This window comes from Coenobita brevimanus, chromosome 25 (assembly GCF_032717465.1).
Source record: "Coenobita brevimanus isolate Jiangsu-jjx chromosome 25, ASM3271746v2, whole genome shotgun sequence".
Taxonomy (NCBI): Eukaryota; Metazoa; Arthropoda; class Malacostraca; order Decapoda; family Coenobitidae; genus Coenobita; species Coenobita brevimanus.
In genome coordinates, this window is record NC_136978.1 from 24,152,335 (window position 1) to 24,172,565 (window position 20,231).

A 20,231-nucleotide genomic window follows, 5' to 3' on the forward strand; every position below is an offset into this window, starting at 1 on the left:
TTTCAACATGACTGTGAAGCCCAGCAAATGTAAGATTGCTCACAGTGAGGTGGAGTTCCTTGGACGTATTGTTGGCAACAATCACTGCAGGTGTCAGAGTGACAAGATCAGGAAGGTTAGAGAAGCCCCGAGACTTGTGACGAAAAAACTGGTTAGGGCATTCCTTGGCCTAGTGGGATATTATAGGAGTTTTATCCCCAACTTTGCTCTCAGTGCCCAACCGTTGTACGAGGTGCTACGGAAATATGCTCCAAACAACACTGAATGCGGAGAAGCGCAAGAGAGATCTTTTATCGCTCTTAAGAACATGTGCAAGGAGCCTATCTTGCAGTTGCCTGATTCCAACAAACCTTTCATACTGCGCACTGATGCTTCACAAGATGGAGTAGGTGCCGTATTGATGCAGGAATCAGAAGGTGGAATCTTCCAAGTGGCATACCACAGCCATAGGCTAAAACGCGCCGAAAGGAATTACAGTACTGTTGAGAAGGAACTCTTGGCTGTGTTTGATGGTGTTAAAAAATATTATTATTATTTATTTGGGGTACCATTCACTCTGGAAACTGATCATGTGCCACTCACTAGTCTTAGCACGACCAAGACGGCTAATGCAAGGTTGACACGCTGGACACTGTATTTACAGCAGTTTAACCTTATTGTGAGATACATCAAGGGAAGTGATAACGTAGGTGCAGACCTGATGTCTCACCTGCTAACTGCTGACTAACACGGGCAGCTGTTGTATGCTGGGTTCCGTAAGATAGGCGTCCTCAGAGATTTGAGTAATCCAAGGACCAGCCTGGTTCCGAGTTAAAAGTGTACCAGTATTTGTGAACGTCTCGCCCGTTGGCCCCACAGGACACAGTGTGTCCAGGGCCTGTACATACATGTATACCATAAGCTAAGGTGCTGCACCCTGACATGCTGGCCGGCTGTGCCGCATGTCGAGCGAGGTGGACTCCAGGTTAGAGTTCCCCCTAAACTTGGTGATGGGATGTTGTTAAGGTGCTGTTCACTCACGTGCTGGCCGGCTGTGCACCATGTCGAGCGAGGTGGATGCCAGGTTAGAGTTCCCCCTAAACTGGGTGAGGGGATGTTGTTAAGGTGCTGCTCCCTCACATGCTGGCCGGCTGTGCTGCATGTCGAGCGAGGTGGATGCCAGGTTAGAGTTCCCCCTAAACTGGGTGATGGGATGTTGTTAAGGTGCTGTACCCTCACATGCTGGCCAGCTGCTCCGCATGTTGAGCGAGGTGCATGCCAGGTTAGGGCTTCCCCGCTAAGAACCCTTACGACTACGTTTCCTAGTTAATAATGTATCTAATAAATTAATGGCGACCTCGAATGTACGAAGCTTAGGCTGTCATTCGTATTTTTCAGCTAGAGCGTACCTTTCGTAGCATGTACTGATTCCTAGGCAGAGAGTAATTGTAATGTAATAAGAATTTTTGTCTCATTGACACTTTTGTAGCTCCACCTTAATTGATTTTGCAGGTACAGCAATGGGTGTAGCAGTTTTGCTGTGCGGGCCAGCTGATCGTCTGCCACACGCTGCCGCCATTTCTCCTCTGCCTTCGTTGTCGCCATATTATTATTTACTGTGTCATTTTACACGTAGGTACAGATACACTACAACTGTCACACGTACACCGTGTATCACATACACCACGTTACACAACAATTAGTTGTCAGTGTAAATGTAGCGAACTTTGGCTCAGTTTGACCTGAGTACAGGATTTTCACTGTCGTCAGAGTTTTTCCCTCAAGCTTGCTTCTATTAACGTAAATACGAGTTTTTTTCGCTCATTGGCGATAGTGATTTTCTCCTGTAGCAGGATAGCACTCACCAGTGTGAATCTTGTGTGACTGAGTTAGGATTTATATGTATGCATATTGAAATCTTTTTTCTGAGGAAAGAAAGATTTGATTGATTTTCATGGGGCGTAATGTCACGAGTCGGCTAGTGACATTGGCTTTTGTGGGAAACCACGAACTCTAGTGGAATCCCAGTTTATCGTTCAGTTAACCGCTCATTCGGTCGGGAGTCCTTTCAAATCAATTTTTCAGTGTCATAAGTGATCGTCTTTGTGTGAGACATTAGCGCTTCCATTGGGCGATTTGTTTTGGGCGCGTTTCGCTCACTCTAGCCGTTAAAAACTCGGCCCTAGCGCTCCTTTTTTCCCACGAGTTTGTCAGTCAAGTGTCTGTCGTGACGGAGTGAGGTTCTGTGCTCCAGCAGTGAGAGTAGTGAGAGGTCAGCTAGCAACCAGACTCCACTAGAGTACAGTTCTCCAGGCTCCCACCCTTCTTGGTGATACACCACATTCATTGACCAGTATTTCCTTTTTGTATTTTCCTATTTTTAAGTCTAGTTAAGTGTGCTGTTTCCTCACTTGCTGGCCGGCTGAGCCGCATGTTGTTTTTTTTAGGCGTAAGAATTTACCTTTTCAGTGAGTGAGTGAGTACGATCTCTTTATTTGAAATGTAACGTTAAATTTATTTCTTTGCAATCAATAATTTTAACAGTTCTTTATCTTGAGCTTAATGTAATGTAAATTCGTGTTTCATTTCTCCACAATTAAGCTTATTTCCATTATAGCTCCTAGCTTGCATAAACGTTTTGCCATTCATAACTGGTACTTAGGCCAGTCTTGTTGTATTAAGCTTAAAATCCGCTGTGCCTTCTAGGAGTTAAGCATCAGCAAGAACCTGATATCATTAATTGTATTAGTTATTTATTGTCAGGGGTGAAGTCACTTTCTCCAGAGGCTAACAGTTTGTGAGTAATTAGTCTCTGCTGTGTACTGTTGAGAAAGTTGATAAATTCTCGTTCTGAGAGTCCGGCGAAGCAAGCTGGGGTAAAGTAATCATTGCTTGATTTAGCAAGACAATTCATTGTCCCTGCTCTTCAATATTATTTATCATCATCATTTACATAATCTTGCATTTATTTTAAAAACCCCGCGACATCCAGCAATGTCCATCTCAACAGTTACTTCAATAAACAAGGGATGAGACTATGGCACACCTAATGACTGACCTGGCTCGTATTTCTGACTTGGGTAAAAGTAATCTTGTTGTTTTTAATGCACCAAAGACTCAGTTCTTCCACCTATTAACCCAACAAAATCTTCCACAGGAGTACCCAATGATGCTTAATAATGATCAGCTCAATCCTGCATCATCCTTGAACACACCTGCGGTTTCACTCTTTCATGATTTACCTTGGAAAGATCATATTACATCTCTTGTAAAATCTGCTTCCAAGAGATTAGATGTGTTAAGTCGAATCTGTACCTTCTTTACCCTTGCACAGTTGTTGACTTTGTACACTGGTTTTATTCGCTCGTCTAAAGTACAACTCTTATGTGTGAGGCAGCTCTCCACATACCGCTCTTCTCAATAGGATGGAGTCAAAGGCTTTTTGTCTCATTATATCTCTTTCTCTTAGTGACTCCTTTGATTCTGCCTCTTTCCCTCACTGTTGCATCTTTATTTTTTTTTATCGCTACATCAATGATCACTGCTCCTCTGAACTGTCTGCTTGCATCCTTTCACTTCTACGAAGGGTGCGTAGCTCCCATCTAGGAACGGAGTCTCATCTTTTTTCTGTCCAACTTTCTAATGCAAGAGTTAATCGTTCCTCCCAGTCCTTCATTTATGCAATAGGCCAACTCTGAAACTGTCTCCCTCTGCCTGAATTCCAAGTCTTTCAAACGCTGTGTGTCCAGGCATATTGAAATGAACTGTTCTTGAATTTGATTTTCCTTTGTGTTTTTGTTTTTTCCTTGGTAGAATTGGTTTACGAGCTGCAGGCCTTTGGTTCCTTATTTCCTATATAAAAAAGGAATCGCAGCGAAACCCAGCTCAAAGGAAACATCCAAGAGTGCAACAACAGTGTCCACCTACTGAACTGAGGACCAAATATTTCTTTTTTCCGTCTGAAGTTGACCTTTGGAATATTGCTTTATTCTTGCCTATTCTAGAACACATCCATCAACTTTCATTCTTATAAAGGAAAGAATATTAATGTTTAATGTGCTTAGTGTCCTTGATATTTGACCTTTCCTTGTGACCATGAACTTCTATTGCTCCCAGAATCGAATATCCTAATAGCTTTATTTTAATGTGAAACCGTTCACAAATTGTATTGTACATCATATACAAAATTATAAGATGACCTTGGCATGTGACTTTGATCTATCGCTTGTTTAAAAAAATGATAGGTCAGTCTGTTAGTCGATCATCAGCTCATGAATCAAGTTTGATCCAAATCAGATCGACACTGTTATAGTTAGTTTGTTCATACACAGGCACATGGGTCAAACTCATTTGAATTTCGACTGATTGTTCTTAAAATTGAATCACTACATTCCTGTCTTACCCTCAACCCATCCTCCTATAATTTGATCTAAACTGGATTAAATGTGTTTAAGCACATCTCGCTAGATCAAACTTTAACCTTGACCTTTGTAGGTTTAGTCATTACCTTACCCGCACCCCTTCCACAACGTTGCTTAAAATCGGGAAAAAATGAGTTATTTAGATCACTCACACACACACATGTAAGTAGACGTAGCTGAGGGGTGAAATTCTATAGAGAAGGTTATCTTGTTGAACCGTCGATGGGAGAGACACTAGAAGAGAGTAATGGTGAGGCGTTGTAGGAGATATAGTCCTTCTCTGCTCCGTTATTCTCTTCGTATTTTAAGTGGGATGATGAAATAGGCAGATTTAGGTGGATAGGGTTTATTATTGAGACAGTTATATGAATTAAAGTTAGCAACTTGGCGTAACCCATTTAGCCTATGGTTAGTAGTAGTTTATGCTAGCTGCAGTCCTCCTACTTTACTCTCACTGTCATACTCCTTATCACTCTCTCCTCTGACTCTTGTTCTCTCCTGTCTTACTGTGTCTGACTAGCTTTCCTACATATTATATCGGACTTATATCTCCCTCTAGCTTCCGCCTAAAGTGGGCGTGTGTGTGTGTGTGTGTGTGTGTGTGTGTGTGTGTGTGTGTGTGTGTGTGTGTGTGTGTGTGTGTAATTCACCGGGTCGGTCAGGATCACCTGATGGTCGTGATCGTCAGTTCTTACCCTCCCGGAAGGGAGCTGAGAGTTCATATAGTCCGATCTAAGGTCAAGGCTGTGACCTTCACACACGCACACACCCGTCCCCTTGCTCTAGGGGGACAGTAACCACCCACTTCGTCAGTGAAACTTTTCGCAACCTGAGCGAGGTGCGAACTCCCGTCTACCAGATGGCAAGCGAGAACGTTACCACTGCACCAGCGAGCGGTGTGTGTGTGTGTGTGTGTGTGTGTGTGTGTGTGTGTGTGTGTGTGTGTGTGTGTGTGGTGAGGGGGGTCATTTTTCCGGCACATGATCAGAAGTGTTTGGCATTCTTGATTCGTCTAGGTAAGATGTGTTTTCTATCACTTCCTGGAGAACTCAGACCTGTTTAACATATTGTTATCTACTGTATGTCTATATAGCTGCATACCATAGTTACACATAGTACTGTATTATAACATATCATGCCTACATATCGATCTGTCACGCCCACTGTCGTACGAACGACAGTAAATACTGTCTTAATATATTAATGTATACATAAACACTTTACAATAAACTTGTAAACTAATTAAGTGAAATACATAATATTGTAAAAGCAACATAATTATATGAATATTGTATCACAATTCCAGTTACATCGTCTAAATGCAATTGTAGTCACATTGTGTAAATGCAACTGTTAGGCAATGAGATTCGGACATAACATTGCGTTAATGCAACTGTTACATAAAACTGTAATTTTATGTAACAGTAGTTACATCTTGTTAATGTAACTGTTACATAATTGTGATGGCCATATATTTGTAGTTACATATATGTGGCAGTTGTACATAAGTGCAGTAATACTATCGTTTGTAGTTACCTAAGTGTAGCAAATAGAACACACATGTAGTAATGCCAGTGTTTGTATTTACATAATTGTTGCAATTGTAATATAATTGCGTAATGCAAGCGTTTTTACTTACATAACTGTAGTAGTTGAAATATAATTGTAGTAAGGAAAAGTTTGTAGTTACATAATTGTAGCAGTTATAACATAATTGCAGAATGCTATCGTTTACAGTTACATAATTGTAGGAACACTATCATAATTGCAGTAATGCAAGCATTTGTAGATACTTGTAGCAATTGTAACATAACTGAAGTAATGCAATCATTTGTAGTTACAATTGCTACAAGTATGTAGCTACAAACTGTTGCATTACTGCAAGGAGGAGTAGATTGTAGCACCAGTCGAGCAGGGCAGTACTCCCAAGGCGGATGGAGAGCTGATGACAAGGAGAGCTGGAGCTCCCGTTTCAACAGCCCTCGGGACTTCTTCCTGATCATCCCCCTTTTGCTCAATTTTTCAGTGTTTTAGTTACACAGAGAGTAGGCCAGCATGCTCTTCAGTACAAGTTTCTTTAACTGTCGGCATCAATCTATATGCACAGCACACACTACATTACCTTTTCAAATTTAAAGAAAATGGTGTACCAAAACTACGCCTCGGAGTCCTCAGGGAAAGGGGTACCATAAATGCCCCCCCATCCGCCCCTCTCCCGGTGGTGACTCAACATGCCTGGAAACACTGTCGGACTCACTTCTTCATTTCTGAAATATTCGCCGTCTTTCCTCTAACTTTCTCTCTGTTGAACACCACTACTCCTCTAAACCTCATTTTCTCTTCTTAACAGAGACTCAGTTGTCTGAGTCAACTGACAGCAAATCCTTTTCTGCATCCTCCAGCTTTCTGTATACTCATCTCAAAGCCAAAGGTGGCTGTTGTGTATATGTATGCAACGACCTATCTTACTCTCATGTTCCTCAACTTGATTCTTCTGAATTCTCCACTCTCTGGCTTCGGCTCTTCGTCACTCTCTGACTAAATATAGCTGAGCTGTTTTCTTATCTCCTAATTCAACTATCAAAAATTCTTGGACTATCTTACTTCTACGAAAGAACACATTCTATCCATTTCTCCTTTCTCTGAAGTCTCCATTCTAGATTTCAATGTTCACCACAACCTTTGCTCTCTTCTCGTTTAACTGATCCACCTGGTGAACAAGCCTACATCTTTTCCATCCTTAATGACCTAGAGCAGCTTGTACAGCACCCTACCCGTATCACTAACGGCCTTAAAGAGAGCTACAAAATAACTGACCTCTTGCTTTCAACTAATCCTTCTGCTTGCATTTCAGTCTTTTTTCTCCGTTGGGCTCCTCCAATCATATCCTTATTACCTTAATCTGTCCTATCACTCCGATATGGCCAGTGGATCCTCGAAAGATGTGCGTCGTTTGTGGTACTTTGGAGGTGCGGATTGGCAGACCCTCAGGCAGTACTTCTTTGATTTTCCTTGGAATTTTTATTGCTTCCATGGCTGGGAGCCATCTGTGTGGGCGTTGCGCATTTCGGAGGTTATTCTCTTGGGCATGGAAGCATACATTTCTTTCTCATATCCTTTGACTAATGCAAGTAAGTATTGGTTTAATCACGCTTGTTCTAATGCTGTTCTCAACAAGGAGAGGGCCTATAAAGGATACGCAGGCAACCCACCCCTGAACCACATCTTTTTTACGTTTCTGCCCGGAATAGTGCTGTCTGTTCTTCGTCAGAAAAAATTTCATTTTTACTAAATGCTCTCAACTCTCCAACTCCAAATCTTCCCACTCATTCTGGCACCTTGCTAAAAACCTTTCTCACAACTTTACCTACCTCATCATCCTTCCCTCCTCTTTTCTACTCTGATAGTTCTGTAGCCACTTCTTCTACTGATAAAGCATATCTCTTTGCTCAGACTTTCTCCTCCAATTCCACCTTGGATGATTCCTGTGCTGTTCCTCCATCACACTCCCCGTCTGATATTAAATAATCTTTGTCCATTTACTATCCTGACGTACGAGTACGCAGTCGAACAATTTACATCATATGTTCACTTACAATGTCGGTGTCAGGAGGCCTTAATAAGGAAGCGAAAGCAACTGTTATTCAGAGATATGCTTGAATGTTATAGGTGTGGTAGTCATAAGAAAAACTATAGTTACCCTTCGGAGCTATGCACTATTACAGAATGACGAAATGTTGTGGAATAACAGGCTAGGAAAGTCTGTACCGCAAACCCTCAATGTCGGTTATGAGAGACACATATTAGAATTTGTGCTAGAGGTGATACAAAATAATTAGATCGTTTGGCCTCTGTGCATAGAGAGAGTACGTTTTATTATCCGGCACCGAATTCATTAAATAAAAATACAACAGAATGGTGTAGAGTCAGCAATATACATGCTGACGGGCAATGAGTATGCGCACCCATGCCAAAAGTATGATAGTAATTCAGCCAATACAAGCCAAGTTAGTAAATTTCAGTGTAATATTGATATGTATCGCTTTATACATATAATAAATGCAGAGTGATTATAGCCCCTCGTGCAGTCTGTGACGTCTCCATAATGCATAACATGGATTTAACACACCCCATCCATATTAACTCTCAGTATCCATCTGAAACATTTAACCACCCATCTAAAAGCAAACAAATGTACTCGTGCAGCCCTGCTAGACTATCATTAAAAAAAAAAAAGTCAATGCCTATCAAGATGATACCCTTCAAAATATTGTATTTGTTGTAGTCAATAGATAAATGTTGAATAGTAGGAAACTAATAAACGTAGTGAGTTTCATTTTAATCCCTGGCAGGCGCTCAGGGTAATGCAAACACGTCCTATATATTTCCCAGCCATATGGCTCATTTTTGCTCATTATTCCAACTCTTGTAATGGGACTATGATATGGCAACACTAGATAGGGGAGGGGCGAACAGCAAGGACCCGCCTACATAGCCCAGCTAACGTTCGTTTGGCATCGAACATTTCTAGGGGTAACGTTAGTTTTTCTTATGACTGTACACAATTATATTTCAAGGATGTGTTCCAAAAGAATATTTTAAAAACAGTACTGGCTCTGTAAACTGAAAATCTGTCCCCTTCTCTGCAATAATGTCCATTATATTCCGCCTTGCTGACTCCAGACGAGTGTCCTCAACCCAGAAGAGGTTTTACGAACTAATACATTACACAGATATAGGCTTCATTATCTCCTTCACTACTTGGGTACTCTCCTAAGACGAACAAAATCATCTGACATAAAAACAGTGACACAGAAAATCAATCCTCAGACTAAGTAGACTGAATTAGCGATTATTTTTTTCTGTCACTTGAAAGTGAAAATTAACTCCAGACGATGAAACTTACGAGTATATAACTAAGACTTTGTGTAGTGCTTTGTGCAAGTCAAGTTCTTCTACGGCATCAATGGAAGGTCCTTCTGGCAGAGAGGAGCAGCTTTGTGGTTGCAGGTGATGTCGTGAGTGTAGTACTTGTCAGGAAAGTACAGTATGGCACAGTTCTCATTACGACCACCGCTTGGCTCTGCTTTGTAGCTGTGGAAGTGATTGGGAATGCAAATTACTACTTCATAATCTACTTAAAAAAAAAGAAGGCTTAGGTTTTTATGCCTCTCGTTAACAAGAGGGTCATTAAGGATGACGATCTTACTGAGAATGCCATGCAAATAACGATGTTACATCCAGATCCCATCCAGGTCCTCAAACATGTTAAAGTTAAGAGGGTCAGTGGGATACAAAAATAGTCTGACCGGCTTGCAATATTCCTTTCTGTATGGGTGCCCCTCTCCATACCATAGTGGACCGACCAAAACCCAGTTGTTTCAACCAATCAGAGGCTACCAACTACATGTCAGGCAATTGGTTAATAAATTCAAGAATTTACATATTCGTTTATATATATATATATATATATATATATATATATATATATATATATATATATATATAGTTACATAGTCTATGATTTCATCATCCTTTGTGTAATTCTAACGTACAGTATGCTGCATGTTTGATCACGAGCGTGTTCTACCTCACTCCCCCCCTTCTCCCTTATAGTAGAGTAAGTCGTTCTTTCTGTTGTTCAGAGCAGGATTGTCAACTCTTTGTCCCCTCTGGCTTCATTTGCGCGTCCTTCTTACAAGTTGTATCAAGCTCTGCCGGCCCCTATATAATGAGCTCAGTCTCTGCATTATTTGCCACTTAGATCTACTCCTCATTTTGTTCACATCTCTGTCCTCCCCTGTACAGTTATTATTGTGAATGCTCAGGAAGTTTCCAGCCATCTAGCAGCTGTGTAATTTGAGTATAAGTGTTATTGCATTTTTTTCTTGTGCTGTGTAGCGTAAGGTGTTAATTCTTAGGCCTAGTAAGGTTTTGTAATTCATATTGTCAGCCCTTATTAATAATATTTTGTATCTGTAATAATATATCTTGCATTCACTGAGTATTATCTGGTATTGTCATTTATCAGGGCTGACTTAGATAAATTTACTCTTGCTAATTTCGTGTTAGTAGAGGCTATTGCAATTAACCATATATTTAACCTGTTTTTTGCCATTACATTATCCTTGTGAGTCCTGAATGTTTTGTTGTTAGTTTGAGCATTAAACTTTAACTTGTAATTTTACCTAACTCTTTTGTTTTGAACCTGGAACTTTACGGGACAGTAGTGATTTCTAGTATTCTCACTTAAAGTGTACATTATCTTTCTCTGTTCCGTAACATAAATTTGGCGACCTCGCCAGGATATTCAGGATATTATCATAAGGATATTGCTTGATATTTTGTGACTGTGATTTATTCATGATGTCTACTATTACTACTCTTGATGAAGCCAAAGATTTTTTGTCAAATGTGCAAACAGTGTGTGATGTAGAAAACAGAACAAAGAATGAACTTAAGCTTGTTGCTCAACAATTGGGAATTGCAGTTCACTCTCATCATTCTAAAGATCAAATTGTTGGCATGATTAATAAAAGCTTGTTTAATGTAACTCCTCCAAATGAGCAAATGCAGATTGAAATAGCTAAGTTACAGCCAGCTCTGCAGGAGGCTCGTGTTAAGGAAGCTGAGTTTCAGGCTCGTGCTAAGGAGGCTGAGTCTCAGGCTAAGGAGGTGGAGTCCCAGGCTCGTATTCAGGAGGCTGAGTTTCAGGCACAAGTTGAACTTGCTAGGATTCAGGCAGACCATGAGTATCGCATGAAACAAGGTGGAACTGGATCATCTAGCTCTGATGATTTTGATGTGGCTAAAAATGTTAAACTTGTCCCTCCTTGTAATGAATCTGATTTAACAAAGTATTTTCAGTTGTTTGAGAGGGTAGCTACAGGTTTCAATTGGCCCAAAAAGTATTGGCCAGTACTCCTTCAAACTGTTCTCACCGGTAAAGCTCAAGTAACTTATGCATCTTTGCCTCAGGATCAATCTGATAATTATGATGTAGTTAAGAGCTTGATTCTTAAGGCCTATGAGCTTGTTCCTGAAGCTTATAGAGTAAAATTTAGGACAACTTATAAGCAAGATAAGCAATCCCATGTTGAGTATGCAAAAGATCTGTTAGAGCAGTGGTTAAATTCTAAGAATGTGGATTCTGATTTTGACAAATTTAAGCAGATGATTTTGCTGGAGGACTTCAAAAGGTGTATTAATAAAGATGTAAGCCTATATCTTGATGAGAAAAGAATAGATAATTTGTCTGATGCTGCAGTTTTAGCTGATGAATATGTTCTCACTCACAAGAGATATTCTAAAGAAAAAAGGAAAGCTGAGAGTAAGTACGTTGCCTCTACTCAGAGTACAGGTAACAGGAAAGAGAATAAAGATGATGTTTCTCAGAAAGTAAATACCAGCTTCACCTTTAGATTTCAGAAAAGTAAATGTACTTATTGTAGTAAGCTTGGTCATACTACGGAGAAATGTTTCAAGAGACAGCATGATGTGAACAAAAAGGAGTCTTTAAATATTCAGTCAATTGGTCTAGTGTCCACCCTTGAGAGTTCCCAGAATTATTTAACTGTGTTAACTGAACCTGCTTTGAGGGGTAAGTTAAATCCTCATGATGAAGCTCCTCTTTTGAGCAGTAACGTGGATGACACTCTCAAGAGTTCATGTGCTAATTTCCTGTCTGATGGTTTTGTCAGTCCTCTGGACAGTAATGACAGGAAATCAGTTAAAATATATCGTGATACAGGTGCCTGCCAATCCCTTATGCTGACCAGTGTTCTAGGCTCTAATGTTAATTCCTCTGATGAAACTGTAATCTTACAAGGTGTAGGGAATAATTACTTCTCTGTCCCTCTGTCCAGAGTGAATTTAGAGTCTGGTTTTGTTAATGGTTCCGTTATGGTTGGGTTGGTTGAGACACTCCCAATGTCAGGTGTAACTTTCTTACTTGGAAATGATATTGGTGGAAGTCAAGTGTGTCCAGCTCCTCAGTTGTCTAGTGAGCCAGTGGCTGCGGCCCAGGATTGTGGTGTCCCTGATGTGTTCTCTGCATGTGCTGTCACTAGGGCTAAGTCTAAAGTTACTGGTGACTTAGAGGATAATGATGATGATGTTATCCTAGCTGACACTTTTCTTGCTAATTTGAACCACTCACCAGATGAGGCAGTACCCCGTAGTGTTGATAATTTGTCTCGTCAAGAGTTGGTTGAGTTGCAGGTTGCTGACCCTGAGTTGAAAGGTCTAGCTAACTCTGCTTACAGTGAGGAAGGGTCAGCTGGTGCTTCTACTTGTTATTATATAAAGTCAGGAGTACTTATGAGGAAGTGGAGACCCCCAACAGCATCAGCCGACTGTGAGTGGGAGGTTGTACATCAAGTTGTCATCCCTCGTGTTTGTAGGCAGGATATCATTAGAGTGGCTCATGATTCCAGTTTGGCAGGACACCTTGGAGTGAGGAAGACTGTGGCACGCATTTTGAAACACTTCTACTGGCCAGGTATCTTCAGGGATGTTTCCTGGTATTGTAAGTCTTGTCACATCTGTCAAGTTGTGGGGAAGTGTAATCAGACCGAAAAGGTTGCACCTCTAGTTCCCATTCCTCCTTTTGAGGCGCCATTCACCCGTGTGTTGGTGGATATTGTGGGCCCTCTTCCTAAAACTTCTTCAGGATTTTCTTATGTGTTGACCCTGATTGATATGGCTACTCGTTATCCTGAAGCCATTCCACTTAGAAATATCTCAGCAAAGAACGTGGTTAAGGAAATGCTAGGGTTCTTCACAAAGTTTGGTCTGCCAAAGGAGGTACAGTCAGACCGGGGAAGTAATTTCACGTCAAATGTTTTCAAGCAGTCTCTGGAAGAGTTGGGGATCACCCAGATCACGTCTTCAGCTTACCATCCCCAGACCCAAGGAGCGTTGGAGAGATATCATCAAACACTCAAATCGATGCTCAAGAAATACTGTTTGGAACATCAGAAAGACTGGGATAAAGGTCTTCCATTCGTTGTGTTTGCCGCAAGAGAATCTCCAAATGAATCACTGGGCTTCTCACCTTTTGAACTACTGTTTGGCCATGAAGTAAGAGGACCCCTTAAGCTACTCAAGGAATGCTGGCTGTCGGAGGAAGATGACGTCAACCTGCTGGAGTATGTGATGAATTTCAAAGAACGGCTGTCCACTGCTTTACAGCTGGCGAGAGAGAATTTAGGAGCTGCTCAGGAGAAGATGAAGACTTGGTATGATAAGAAGTCCAGGTTACGCCACTTTCAGCCAGGAGATCAGGTTTTGATTCTGCTACCAGTGCATGGGCAACCTCTTCAAGCCAAGTTTAGTGGTCCTTATTTCGTGCAGAAGAAACTCAGTGATGTCAACTATGTCATTGCCACACCAGATCGTAGAAAGAACAAGCAACTTTGTCACATCAACATGCTAAAGTTATATCACAGGCGGGACGAAAATAACCCAGTCTGCACTGTAGCTGTTCCACCCGAGTCTGCAAGTGAAGTTCTCCCATGCAGCTTGAGCCTGAGTGATAGTTTGGGGAAGAATCCTGATATCATGAATGATCTCCAGACTAAGCTTTCTCATCTAGCTCCCGAGGAAAGGCAGGAGTTTTCAGCATTACTGCAGGAGTACCCGCAAGTGTTCCATGCCACTCCAGGAAGAACCACTGTGTTGATGCATGATGTCGATGTTGGAGACGCAAAGCCAATTAAACTGCCTCCTTACCGTGTGAACCCCGTGAAAGTTCCTCTTATCCAGAAGGAGCTTGGCTACCTGTTGGACCACAAGATGATTGAGCCCTGTCAGAGCAAGTGGAGTTCTCCTGTCACTCTAGTCCCTAAGCCAGGTGGGTCACAGCGGCTTTGCATTGACTACAGACGTGTTAATCAGATAACCAAAACAGACACTTACCCTCTCCCTCGCGTGGAAGATTGCATAGACAAGATCGGAAAGGCTAGGTACATAAGTAAGTTTGATTTGATAAAGGGATACTGGCAAGTACCTATGACTGAACGTGCTAGGGAGATCTCATGTTTTGTAACACTAGGAAAGACTTTTGCATGTGCTGTAATGCCATATGGTATGAAGAATGCACCAGCCACATTTCAGAAGCTCATGAATGTTGTAACAGAGGGTTTGGCAGGGTGTGTTGTTTATATTGATGATGTATTAATCTTCAGTGACAACTGGAAAGATCACCTATGCCATGTCAGTAAATTTCTTGAGCGTTTGGTTCAAGCTAATCTTGTAGCTAATTTATCAAAGTGTGAGTTTGGTCAAGCTAAAGTTCAGTACCTTTGGTATGTAATTGGTGATGGACATGTTGCACCACCAGCAGCTAAGGTTCAGGTTATAAGTGATCTTCCCAGACCTAAAAGTAGGAAAGAGCTACAAAGATTTTTGGGAATGGTAGGTTATTACAGGAGATTTGTTCTTAACTTTTCAATTCTTGTATCACCACTTACAGACCTACTGAAAAAGGGAGTTAAATTTGTCTGGACCGATAACTGTGAATCCTCTTTCAGCAAACTTAAAGCTATCCTATTAAGTCAGCCAGTGCTCGCTACTCCAAATTTTGCTAAGCCTTTTAAGATGGCTGTTGATGCAAGTGATACAGGAGCTGGGGCTGTTTTGCTGCAAGAGGATGATCAGGGTATTGAACATCCTGTATCTTATTACAGTAAGAAGTTCACTCCACCTCAAAAGAACTACTCAACTATTGAGAAAGAGCTTTTGGCCTTGATTTTGGGTTTACAGCATTTTTCATTTTATTTGTGTTCTGGTTTTGACCCCATAGTCATTTATACCGATCATAACCCACTGAAATTCCTTAGTAAGTTTAAAGATAAAAATCAGAGATTGACAAGATGGAGTCTACTTCTTCAGGAGTATTCATTAGACATACAGCATGTCAAGGGGAAAGAAAATGTTATTGCAGATTGCTTATCTAGACTTTAGACAGATTGTTTTAGAGTAATAAGAAATTTCCTTTGTAAATTTCTTTTTCTTTGTGGGGAGGTGTTACATAGCCTATGATTTCATCATCCTTTGTGTAATTCTAACGTACAGTATGCTGCATGTTTGATCACGAGCGTGTTCTACCTCACTCCCCCCCTCCTCCCTTATAGTAGAGTAAGTCGTTCTTTCTGTTGTTCAGAGCAGGATTGTCAACTCTTTGTCCCCTCTGGCTTCATTTGCGCGTCCTTCTTACAAGTTGTATCAAGCTCTGCCGGCCCCTATAGAATGAGCTCAGTCTCTGCATTAATTGCCACTTAGATCTACTCCTCATTTTGTTCACATCTCTGTCCTCCCCTGTACAGTTATTATTGTGAATGCTCAGGAAGTTTCCAGCCATCTAGCAGCTGTGTAATTTGAGTATAAGTGTTATTGCATTTTTTTCTTGTGCTGTGTAGCGTAAGGTGTTAATTCTTAGGCCTAGTAAGGTTTTGTAATTCATATTGTCAGCCCTTATTAATAATATTTTGTATCTGTAGTAATATATCTTGCATTCACTGAGTATTATCTGGTATTGTCATTTATCAGGGCTGACTTAGATAAATTTACTCTTGCTAATTTCGTGTTAGTAGAGGCTATTGCAGTTAACCATATATTTAACCTGTTTTTTGCCATTACATTATCCTTGTGAGTCCTGAATGTTTTGTTGTTAGTTTGAGCATTAAACTTTAACTTGTAATTTTACCTAACTCTTTTGTTTTGAACCTGGAACTTTACGGGACAGTAGTGATTTCTAGTATTCTCACTTAAAGTGTACATTATCTTTCTCTGTTCCGTAACAATATATATATGTATATATATATATATATATATATATATATATATATATATATATATATATATATATATATATCTATATCCGACTCTGGCCGAAGGCTTCAGAGCCTATCCCAAGACCCAGCAGTCCTCCTACACACCTTCACATATTACCACTTCGGCACTAACACCCACCGTCCATACTGAATACATGTTAGGGCTGTCTCATACAGGAGTAATGTACTGGTATTGGAGGGGATAATTTTACGACATGTCGGCAGGTCTTCTGGTAGATCGGTAAAGTCTGCTTTTATGAAGTTCAAATCCTTAAACTGTTTCCTGCCCCAGCCGGAATTCGATCCTGGGTCCATTAGGATTGCAGGCTTCCTGTCTACTGATTCAGCCAATGCCTCCCCCCAAATGCCTACAGTATGTGAATAGCCTCAAGCAAAGAAGTCCTATTGAGAAAATGCTTTGCCAAAATGTTATAGCAGATTATCCTAAGCTCACGACAACTATATAACAATGTCGGCGCGACATTGGTTCTGCTTCGAAATAAATATCATAACAATGTTATTATTTTCACATTGATACATATACCTACGAGGTGCCCATGTGAGCTGTTTACAGACTCAGATGCTGGTGCAGTCACTGTTCAGCTCACAAAATATTAAAATAATTGTGAAAATAGTATATCTAAAATATTATACCTAAAATATACAGTAGTAAAGTCCGGAACAGATGTAAACATTTATTTAAATGATAAACCTTAAAGTTATGTTTAGGAGTTGATTAATGGATTCTGGTGTTAATGACTCCCCCAGTGCATTTCATTTGGGCGCATTGATATTTCATTTGAATAAAATATATTTCAACTGGGCGCCACATTAAACTTCATTCAGGTGCTGAGGTTAAACTGTATTTGGTTCCGAAATAAAACAGATTATCTTAAAACCTTACCAATAACCAGCTTGAACGAGTCATAACCATTTTAAGTAATCCTTTGCTAAGATACGAGTAATACAAACAACAAAGAAAAAAATGATATTGAGCAATTTATTACACGCACCAATTAGAATACTGTATATTAAATATCTAAAAGTCTGAGTTAAATAAAAATAGTGTACATTCTCACTGAATATGTAATCAATTTACATGTCCATTCTGGACTGAACTTTGCAGGTTAGGTTAGGTTAGGTTAGGTTAGGTTATACAATAGCGCCAAAATGAAGGATAAGATATCGCAGAAGTAACGATATGTTAGCGCCCAAATAAAGTGATATACTGGCGCCTAAATGAAATAATAGGAAACTGGATTTTGTTCCCTAATAAAATGCGGCCGATTTCCCATTAGAATCATGGAATTTGACATGTGGGTATATGTATCTATCTATCCATCTGTATCTATAAAGCTCTCTATCTGTTTATCTATCTATATCTGTATTTGTCTATATATACCGTATGTATGTATATATATATCGTATGTATGTATATATAAGGTTAAAAATTTTAGTGATATACATGCAAGGTGAATAGACTCAGAAACATGAAACAAAATTCATCTCTACGCCTCATAATCTGGAAGTGTATCGTTAGCAATATAAATGTGATTTAACCAATCCATAATGTGCAGATTAAGTCCGTGTTGAAAAATTCTGGTCGACTGTTCGAGCACTTACCCCTCCCCTACCAGTTCCCATACCCTCCGTGAGTTGCCAATAGTAGAAAGCCTTGACATTGATTATACCTTGTCAGTGAACCCTTAACTGGCCTTTGACTGAGCTGGCTCACACAGTGAACAAGAACCTGTCTTGATGTCTTGTGCTTGCATGCCGACTCTCACTGGCGTAAATTTGAAACACTGAAACTGGTACACATGTAACTACTATACCTCAGTATTAACAGGACATCTGGCCATGACGCGTAATTCATTAACAGGAAAACACTCTACACGATATTCTCAAAAGATGTTATTGTCTGTATTTTAAAATATTAGACTACCCCTAATCGAAAATACAGTCTTCGGAACAGTTGAACCCATTACCCAAAATGCACTTACCATAACACTACAGTGCGAACAAAGATTTAGCGAAAGGAGGAGAGGGAGGGGGAGGGAGATCGATGTTTGGACAGCTGACCTCAGCACCTAATATTCTATAATCTTGTGTGTGTGTGTGTGTGTGTGTGTGTGTGTGTGTGTGGTGTAGCCAGCCAAAACCGGAAAAAGGATTCTGATGAAACAGCAGGATGGTTGGAAGTGGGCCCAAAATGAGCCAGTTTCAATTTCATTTCGATTGATATTTTCCGAAGGAGTGTCCCGGATCCTAATAAATGTCGCTATTGGTGGTAAAGTGCGTGCAAGCTGAAGAGGCGACGGGCATTTCCATGGAGCGTCATATGTCTACAAAAACATAGAGAGACAGAAAGGAAGGAGGGATGAATCTACACCCCGGTCAGTTTCTTCACTCATGCTAGGAACAGACAATTCTATTCAACAGAAAATGGTGGTAGCTGTGCTGGTAGTGATGACAGCTGTAGCTGTGGTACTGGTAGTGGTGTTCGTCTTGGTGGTAGCTGTGATGATGGTGGTGGCAGCTGTGATGGTGGTGGTCGTAAGTGTGGTGATGATGGTGGTTGTAGCTGTAATGGTGGAGTGGTAGCTGTTATGGTGTTAGTAGCTGTGGTGGCGGTGATCATACCTGTGATGGCGGTGGTGGTGGTGGTGGTATCTGTGATGGTGGTGATGGTGGTGGTATCTGTGGTGGTGGTGGTGGTGGTGGTATCTGTGATGGTGGTGGTGGTGTGGTATCTGTGATGGTGGTGGTGGTGGTGGTATCTGTGATGGTGATGGTGGTGGTGGTATCTGTGATGGTGGTTGTGTTGGTATCTATGATGGTGGTGGTGGTGTTGTATCTGTGATGGTGATGGTGGTGGTGGTATCTGTGATGGTGGTGGTGGTGGTGGTATCTGTGATGGTGGTGGTGGTGGTGGTATCTGTGATGGTGGTGGTGGTGGTGGTGGTATCTGTGATGGTGGTGGTTGTGTTGGTATCTGTGATGGTGGTGGTGTGGTATCTGTGATGGTGATGGTGGTGGTGGTGGTGGTATCTGTGATGGTGGTGGTGGTGGTGGTATCTGTGATGGTGGTGGTGGTGGTGGTATCTGTGATGGTGGTGGTGGTGGTGTGGTATCTGTGATGGTGATGGTGGTGGTGGTATCTGTGATGGTGGTGGTGGTGGTATCTGTGATGGTGGTGGTGGTGGTGGTGTGGTATCTGTGATGGTGATGGTGGTGGTGGTATCTGTGATGGTGGTGGTGGTGGTGGTATCTGTGATGGTGGTGGTGGTGGTGGTATCTGTGATGGTGGTGGTGGTGGTGGTATCTGTGATGGTGGTGGTGGTGGTGGTATCTGTGTTGGTGGTATCTGTGATGGTGGTGGTGGTATCTGTGATGGTGGTGGTGGTGGTATGTGTGGTGGTGGTGGTGATGGTGGTATCTTTGATGGTGGTGATGGTACCTGTGATTGTGGTGGAGATGGTGGTGGTATGTGTGAATGGTGGTGGTGGTGGTGGTATCTGTGATGGTGCTGGTGGTACCTGTAATGGTGTTGGTGGTGGTTGTATCTGTGATGGTGGTGGTGGTGGTACTGGTGGTAATGGCATCTGTGATGGTGGTGGTGGTGGTACTGGTGGTAATGGCATCTGTGATGGTGGTGGTGGTGATGGTATCTATGATGGTGGTGTTTGTGATAGTGGTGGTGGGGGGTAGAATCTATGATGATAGTGATGGTGGTGTCTATGATGATGGTGGTATCAATGATGGTGGTGGTGATAGTGGTATCTGTGATAATTGTGATATTGATTGTGGTAGCTGTGATGGTGGTGGTAGTAGCTGTGTTGTTGCTGGTGGTGGTAGTAGTTGTGGTTCCTGTTCAGAAACAGTTCTCTTGAGCTATTTTATAGCCCTATCGGGCTGCAAAGCACTTGATCCAAAGTGAGTGGTTCAAAGTCAGCTCTAATATGAAAGTACTGAGCGGTCCGATAGGGTCGCGAGT

General features: G+C 41.3%; 1 protein-coding gene across 1 annotated transcript in view; it reads right to left on the reverse strand.

Moving 5' to 3' along the window:
• Positions 1–9,018: 9,018 nt before the first annotated feature.
• Positions 9,019–20,231, reverse strand: part of LOC145393781 (type-2 ice-structuring protein-like) — a 260,566-nt gene continuing 249,353 nt past the window's right edge. Inside the window, exon 5 of the mRNA XM_080267830.1 lies at positions 9,019–9,494. Coding sequence (XP_080123956.1) covers positions 9,356–9,494 — 139 coding nt within the window. The 3' untranslated portion in view covers positions 9,019–9,355. The remainder of the gene's footprint in view (positions 9,495–20,231) is intronic.